Raw genomic sequence first — 9,298 nt, 5'->3', positions numbered from 1 at the left:
TAAATTCAAAGATGAGGACGATGATAAATGGTGGTGATGATGATGATGATGAGGAGTCTGTTACGTGCAAGATGATGATGAATATACAGAAGATGGTGTGATTATGATGAAAGGGATGATGATGGAATATAAAATGATAATTATAACGATGGTATATTGGAAGAACAAAGATAGATAATTAGTGTTGTGTTTGTCTGTTTAAAGTTTAAAAAATAATAATAATAAAACAGTTACCGAAAATCAATTTAACAGATTACTAATTGGGTTCTAAATAGGCTACTTGATTTTTGTGGATCCATTTAATTCTTGGGCCGATTACATTATAAATTTTGCTTTGGGCTACAGAATCAACTTAGTAAAAGAGTTAGATGTGGGGATTAATTCATTAATGAACGTACGATTCTGTGGTTGGATGTGTGGTTGTTAAGCGAGAGGTCGCGGATTCAAACCCGGACATGGGCATTTTTTTAGGGCTACGTCTATGAGGTTCGTGAATCCGAGGCCAACCCTGCATTGTTCGTCGTATGCATATTTTTACTACAAAATATCTTATCGTGAGTTTCATTTGCTCCCTTTTACTCTTTACATTTTTGGGACTGAGAATACATGCGCTGTTTTTACAACTGCTTTATTAAATGCTTTTGAAATATATTTTTGAATAGCGAATACATGAAATGCTTTTATAAATGTTTGACTAGATAGACACAAGCAAAACATTCCTCGAATGAATTATTATGTAGACTGAAGTTCTGTGGATTATTATTGAATTATATGGACATGATAATTGCCACCAATTGATGTGAATATTTTTCCCCAGATTATTATTGCTTGGTAACCTAAGAATTAGAAATGGGTATGGCCCTAATTCACGCGAATCCTAAAGGTAGCTACCGGGTTTAACACCCCCACCCAGAATGTTCACTAGACGGAAGAGCTAGTAGGCGTGGTGTTTAGTACTTCGAGGTTTATATATTATACAGACGAGATGTTCTGTTTTGGGGATATTATTGATGCGAATTATATGTTAAGGTCAGTTACCAAGCGAAGCAATGAAAGTAAAGTGAATGTTATGTATCGATAGAATGATTTTATACACAGGTTATGTGTATGATATTTTGTAAACGAGATATGTGTACGGTTATTTAAAAATCGCGAGGCAACCTACGGGGGAGAAAAGGATACGAACCTACTCTGCTAAGCATTATGTAAAATGGTTTCGTACACGAGATAGGTGTACTGTATTTAAATCTTGTGGTCTATCAAAATGATGAATTTTATTGCTTATGATAAACCTGTGAACTCACCAACCTTTTGGTTGACACTTTAAAGCATGTTTATTCTCAGGTATGAAAGAAATCTTCCGCTGTGCATTCACTTATTTTAAAGATATTACTTGGAGTCATTCATGGCATATTTCAAAAGACGTTGCATTCGAGTCGTTGAGTTCATCAATATTATTATTAAGTCAGTTATAGTTGGATATATTATGAAATGGTATGCATGCCATCAACTTTCGATGAAATGAAAGTTTGTCTTTTAAAAACGAATGCAATGTTTGTAAAATGTATCATATAAAGGTCAAGTACCTCGTGATGTAACCAAATATAATGTATTCGTCCAGATGGATTAGGACGAGTCACTACAACTGAAGACCCGGTCAGCCTGACCCGTTGGTTCGAGAAGCTCGAACCTATTTTTCGTATCAGCGGCTGTAGGGAGGCTGATAGAACAAAGTTTGCATCATGTAAGCTGTTGGATGGTGCTTTAACATGGTGGAATACGTATGTGAAGTCTATAGGTATGGATCAGGATTTTGAAACTACTTGGGAAGACTTGAAGTAGAGAATGATTGAAGAGTATTGCCCTTATAATGAGATAGTTAAGATGGAGTGGGAACTCCAGAACCTAAAACTGGTTGGCACTGACTTGGCCAACTATAATAAGAGATTCTTCGAGCTTGCTCTTATGTGTCCGAACATGGTTACTCCTGAGCGACGAAAGATCACTTTGTATGTGAAAGATTTAACTGAGAACATCTAGGGTGGTGTGACCACTTCAAAGCCAAGGACGGTTCCGGAGGCTGTTGAAATGGCATATGAGTTAATGGATCAAATCAAACAGCGAGGAAAAACACCTACGTTAGCTGAGACAAATACTTTTGACAACAAGATAAAGTGGAATAACAACAATTTTGGAAAGAACTACAACCTGTAGCCTTACAAGAAACATGATACCGCCAAGGGTAACACTACTGCCCTGACTACCAACTCAGGGTATAAGGGAGAGTATCTGTTATGTGCTAAATGCAACAGGCATCATCCAAGAAATTGCAACAAGGTTTGTGATAAGTGTAAGAAGAATGGACAGTTGGCCTCGGAGTGTAAAGCTGGTACAAATGTTTGTTTTGGATGCGGAAAAATTGGTCATTTTAGAAAGGACTGTCCAAATGGGAATAAGAATACTGAACCTGCCAGAGTCAGAGCTTTCAACATTAACTCCAGCGAAGCTCGTGATGATCCCAAGTTAGTCACGGGTACGGTTTTACTCGACAATCATCATGCTTATGTACTTTTTGATTCTGGTGCTGATAGAAGTTTTGTGTCTAAAGATTTTTGCCATAATCTTAAGAATCATGTATTGTCATTAGAAAACATGTACTCTATAGAACTAAGGAATGGTAATCTAGTGAGAGCTGATAAGATCTATCATGATTGTACTTTGAATTTGGCTGAGAAATCTTTTACAATAGATGTGATACCGATTAAGCTAGGAAGTTTTGACCTTGTGGTTGGAATGGACTGGTTATCTGAGAATAGAGCCGACATCATCTGTTACCAGAAAGCGATTTGCATTCTTGTTGCCAAAAATGAGCCTCTGATGGTGTATGGAGAGAGAATTAATACACCGTTGCATTTCATTAATTGTTTGAAGGCACAAAAACACATAAGAAAGGGTTGTCTTGTTATGTTGGTTCACGTGAGCAAAACTGAACCTGAAGCTAAGAAACTCGAAGATGTGCCGATTGTTAGAGACTTTCTCGATGTTTTTTTGGACGAGTTACCCGGATTGCCACCGCATAGAGACGTAGAATTTTAGATTGACTTAATTCCTGGAGCAACACCTGTAGCGCGCGCACCATATAGACTTGCACCTTCAGAATTGCAAGAGCTGTTGATTCAGTTACAAGATCTTTTAGAAAAGGGATTCATTCGACCGAGTTCTTCACCATGGGGAGCTCCAGTTCTTTTTGTAAAGAAGAAGTATGGATCTATGAGACTTTTTATCGATTATAGGGAACTGAATAAGCTAACTATCAAGAATAGATATCCGTTACCGAGGATCGATGATTTGTTTGATCAGTTGAAAGGATCAGGATGTTACTCTAAGATTGATCTGAGGTCAGGTTACCATCAGATGAGAGTAAAGGAGACAGATATACCGAAGCAGCATTTAGAACACGCTACGGACATCATAAATTTACAATAATGCCGTTTGGATTGATGAACGCACCAGCAGTGTTAATGGATCTCATGAACCGTGTGTGTAAGCCATATCTAGACAAGTTTGTTATTGTATTTATTGATGGTATTCTGGTATATTCTAATAACGAGAAGGAACACGAACTGCATCCCCGTTTGATACTTGAGATGCTCAGGAAAGAGCAGCTGTACACAAAATTTTCGAAGTGTGACTTCTGGTTACAAGAGGTTCAATTTTTGGGTCATATCATTGGGATTAATGGTATTCAAGTTGATCATGCGAAGATAGAAACGGTCAAGAAATGGGAGACTCCTAAGTCGCCAACGCAGATTCGGCAGTTCTTAGGTCTTGCCAGTTATTATAGGAGATTCATTGAGAGATTTTCTACTATTGCCCGACCGTTAACAGCGTTGACTCACAAGGGTAAGAAGTATGAGTTGACTGAGCAACATGAGTCTGAATTTCTATTGTTAAAACAGAAACTGACTACTGCTTCAATTTTGTATTTACCCGAATAGAATGAAGATTTTGTGATTTGCTGTGATGCTTCACGACAGGGTTTTGGTTGCGTGTTGATTCAACGGAAGAAAGTAATTACCTATGGATCACTACAATTGAAGATACATGAATAGAATTACACGACACATGATTTGGAACTTGGTGATATGGTCTTTGCACTGAAGATGTGGAGACACTACTTGTATGGTACCAAGTTTACGATTTTCACCGATCACAAGAGCTTACAACATATCTTCGATCAGAAACAGCTCAACATGAGGTAGAGACGTTGGGTAGAACTACTAAGCGACTACGAGTGTGAGATTCGTTATCATACTGGCAAGGCTAATGTTGTTGCAGATGCCCTGAGTAGGAAAGAGAAGGCTAAACCTCTCCGAGTTAGAGTGCTGAATATGACTGTTCGAACGAACCTTACTTCTCAGATACGCGATGCACAACTTGAAGCATTGAAAGAAGGGAACATTGTTACTGAGTCACTTAGAGGATTGGATAAGAAATTTTCCATTCGAGAAGATGGAACCCAATACTTCATAGACAGAATCTGGGTACAGAAATTCGGGGGATTGAGAGAGCTTGTGTTAGAAGTGGCTCATAAGTCACGATACTCAATGCATCCTGGATAAGAAAAGATGTACCAAGATCTCAAGGAACATTATTAGTGGCCCAACATGAAAGCTGACATTGCTACTTATGTCGGGAAGTGTTTGACTTGCGTTAAGGTCAAGGTTGAGCATCAGAAACCGTCAGAACTGCTGACACAGCCAGAGATTCCCCAAAGGAAGTGGGAATGTATTACCATGGATTTTATCACAAAGCTGCCAAAAAATAGTGGGAGGTTATATAACAACTCGTCAAAATCCATTAACGGGATGTTAACTCTGGTCCCAGTGCTTGGCTTGACTTCTACATAATAGCAATGTTCTACAGCGGAAGCAATTAATACCTGAGAAATAACACGCAAAAAGGGTCAAAAATAATGTTGAGTGAATCTACAAGTTTAAGTAAACAATACAGTATGTTTAAGAAACGATTTTTAAAAAACGTTTATTAGCGAAAGACCACCAAGGTTTAATATTAAAAGTTTGCAGACAACATTTGTTAAGTTGTAGTCTGTTTGTGAACATCAATATCAACTTTCAGCTGTGTATGACATTCCAAAATGTTTTGTTTCTCCTGCTTGTAAAACACAAGTTTAAATAACCAATTTCAACGTATGAGACTGCAAAGGTTTCATATTTAAAGTTTGTAGATGACACTGTGTCCTGTTTCAAATGTTTGTTGACACTATCATGTCAAGTTTCAAATGTTCGTAGACAATATCATGTCAGTTTTCAAATATTCGTAGACAGTACCATGTCAAGTTTTAAATGTTCATGGACAATACTATGTCAAGTTTCATCTCTCTCGCTTGTAAACCACAGTTTTAAGTAACGCAAAATAGTATCTGAAAAACATTATTCAGAAAAATAGTTTAATTGCATTTGACCACGAGATTTCAATAAGTACAACCCAAATGTTGCAATAAGTACATAATCCATGAGCACTTGAATACTAGCATAAAGACCTGCGTATAGTATACACTACACTTATCTTTTACCCCATAAAATGTATACACTTGTTCGAGTGTACATAAAGTTCAAAGTAAATGCACCACAGTTATATTAGGGTGAGGTTTGTCTAACATAACGGATCCGTCCATCTAAATTGTGCTTACCCGAAGGTAATAAAAGTATTTAAACTAGGGGCTTTGTGAACAATAACTCAATATGTAATATAGTTCACGTGTCAAACGTAAAAGCATTTGTAAAATGTAAATGTAACAGCGTGTATTCTCATCTCAGAAAATATGTAAAAGTGGGACTGTAGACTCACCTTAGAAAAGCTCTGAGAGTAAGTTAAGCAAAAACAGCTTGTGCGGTTTACTGCCGAGTAATGCAACCTAGGTATACGTATTTAGGTTGGTCAATATTTTTATATTACACAATAGTGGTTTCATAGAGTAAGTTGTCCTATTGCTAAGACTGACGCGTTTCAAAGTAAAAGTCAACACATAGTCAACTAGTTCATGCAAGTCAACAAAAGTTAACCAAAAGTCAAACTTGGTCAAAGTGATCAACAAAGTCAACACATCAGTAGGTTCATATCAAATGTTGGCTAAAGTAGTCAAACTTGGTTCATATTATTCAATTCAGTTTCAGTTTCACGTTTCATCGATTTCTGACTCCGTGGTCATTCCGCATGTTAAGCAGTGTGCAACTAAGACATGTATGAGCATATGACAATCAAGTACCACTTAAGATATGTAAATGATCATTAGTTGACCTATAACCATTCATGAGTTCAAATTTATTGTCATAGCATGAAACACATAATCATATTCACAAAACACGTTGCATGAAATCAGTTTCAATATGTGCATCAATCTCAAAATGGAAATAACCGGAGCTAGGAGTATGCAATTCAAGCAAGGTAAGTGGCCATGGTTCAAGAAAAAGCTAAAATAACACATATAAAAATATGAGATGATTTTGTTAAGCCAATTGGTATAGTTTATTCTGTAAAGTCAGACCTTCTGTTTCAGCTCAATTCAGTAGTTATCAAAACTTTGGCCTCATTGTACATAATACATCAGGTTTCAAGGTTTGCTATAAACTAGCCTTTGGTCACATATCATACAAAGTTCAATTATCCAGAATATCAAGTTCTCAAATCGTGCACAACTCAACTTATAGAGCTAAAGGTGCATACATTGTAGATTTGGACAGAATACAGGTCATCATTTTGATACGCACATTACACAAGCTATACAAATCCAAATAACACAAGGCTTAGATGAAAAGTTATCTAAAATATATGAATTTTACATATATGCAAAGACTTGGTTCAAAATCTTATTTCAAATTGCTTTTAAAATCAGTTTTAGATTATCGAGCAAATCAGTTTTATCAAGAACATTCATTTAGGTATAAAGTGAGTTTTAAAACTCCAAATAACATGATATCCTAGTCTAAGTTGAATGTTTTTGAATTCTATACACAGTGGTTATCAGTATATAACTAAATTTTTTACACCTTTTTCCAAAATTCGAATAATTCACAGATTCATCAACAAAACTTAATTCAATCATAACTTACACATCTGGTAACGAAATCATGCAATTCCAAAGCCTAAAATTATTAATTTTTTGAGAGGATTCTAAATTGTACTCCCCCCATTCCAAAATAATTGTCCTATTGTACTTTTTAAAGTCAATTTACTAAATTTTGACTTTAAATATTTGTCGGTGTATGCTATAGAATATTTGATTAAATTTATACCAATAGATTCATTTTCGAATGTGTTTTCATTTGGTATAACTTTCATTCGATATTATATAACACAAAGAAAGATATTTAAAGTAAAAGTTGAATAAAAAAAGACTCAAAAAGTCAAAAGATGACAATTATTTTGGGATGGATGGAGTAATAATATTTAACATTCAACAAAGTTAGGTTTCTGTAATCATGCAAAACAAATTCGGGATTAACCCTAATCACATCAAACGGACAAATTAACCCAAGCAATTAACATGTACGCGTATAGATTTGGGAAATTGACATCATACACTATGAAATCACATCAAAATCAGTCTTCTAGAAATTAGGGTTCATAGAATTATACCTTTAATCACAAAATTACTTATATCAACGTGCATCTATCGATACGAATTGCAATTCTCGCGTTGAAGGTTAAGGCTAAAAATCAAGATTTGATGGTGGTGGTTTGGTGTTGGTGGTCGACAAAGGAGAAGCAGGGAGGGAGAAGAGATGCGTTTTTTTGTTTCTAATTAGATTTAGGATTATACTGTAGTTTAGGTTTACTAGTTATTTTATGTTAGGGCCTAAACAACACTAGTTAACAATTTACAAGCCCAAAACAAGAAATAAAGTGGATGGCTTGGGGGTGGTCGGCTGAACATGGCCCAAAGGGTGCTCCCGGACTCTCGTTGTCCAATCCCGTGTACTCGTGGTCCGTTTCAAGTGCCGTTTAAATGTATCGAAGTCCCGAAACGCTAAATCGATCGTTAAAACGCAAACACTAAGTCTAATTTACTAAAACACTTAATAAATTAAATATTTTCAAAGTTAGTAATTATTAAAATAAAACTCGAGTGTTTTTTTACTCGAAAGATAGTTTTTGCAGTTATTTTGTCACGACCCGAAAAATTTCGACTTATTTTTAACTCGAATCTCTAAATGATTTCATAATTTCGACACGATAAGCAAAGTTTGTTAGGTTGAGTCTCAAAAATTTTGAACTGCTTTCATGAATTCATTTGACCTTCGACTGTTCCCACGATTCACGAACAATTACTTGTAAATAAATAAGTATATATATATATATATATATATATATATATATATATATATATATATATATATATATATATATATATATATATATATATATATATATATATATATATATATGATAACTTGATATATAATTTAAAATATTAAGCGATTTAATTATTATAATTATATACGTAAAATAAAAGCTATTATGTTAATATATATATATATATATATACATATATATATATATACATACATATATATATACATACATATATATATATGTAAATATATATATGTGTATATATATATATATATATGTATATATATATTATATATTATATATATATATATATATATATATATATATATATATATATATATATATATATATATATATATATATATGTATATATATTACTTGTAAGTATATAATATTATATTTATTTGTTTAAAAAGATATAATTAATATATTTATTTACTTAATAAAACTTGTTAACTAAAATTATATATATATATATATATATATATATATATATATATATATATATATATATATATATATATATATATATATATATATATATATATATATATATATATGGGGTATATGGAAAATAAATGGTTTCGAGTAGATATAGTAAACGATTGTAATACTCGGTTGGTATTTCGGTAGTGTTCATATAGATCTAATACGGGTATATGAAGGATTAAAATAAAAGTTGGACCATAAATTGATTAAGAAGATTTTAGGTTTGATAGAAATATTTTTATATTTTTATTTTAAATTTTATTACTCCGTACATATCACTTGGAAATATTAGGCGAATCTTTTTGATCAGGTTTTATACAGTTAATGACCAAAATAAATAAATGGATTTAATTTTAAAATATGGGATTTTCTGAATTATATTTATCCGTAATCGTTTAGCAAAGGATCACGATATAGTAATCCGTGGAAAACT

At 33.6% G+C, this 9,298-nt stretch overlaps 1 protein-coding gene across 1 annotated transcript; it reads left to right on the top strand.

The window, feature by feature from the left end:
• Positions 1-1,845: 1,845 nt before the first annotated feature.
• LOC139849623 (uncharacterized) lies at positions 1,846-3,096 on the top strand. Its single transcript, XM_071839258.1, has 3 exons — positions 1,846-2,009; positions 2,313-2,751; positions 2,839-3,096. Exons 1-3 carry the CDS (start codon positions 1,846-1,848, stop codon positions 3,094-3,096), a joined length of 861 nt encoding a protein of 286 aa, XP_071695359.1.
• Positions 3,097-9,298: the final 6,202 nt, after the last annotated feature.

Source organism: Rutidosis leptorrhynchoides, chromosome 5, assembly GCF_046630445.1.
Source record: "Rutidosis leptorrhynchoides isolate AG116_Rl617_1_P2 chromosome 5, CSIRO_AGI_Rlap_v1, whole genome shotgun sequence".
NCBI lineage: Eukaryota > Viridiplantae > Streptophyta > Magnoliopsida > Asterales > Asteraceae > Rutidosis > Rutidosis leptorrhynchoides.
This window is presented reverse-complemented; position numbering and strand designations above follow the sequence as displayed.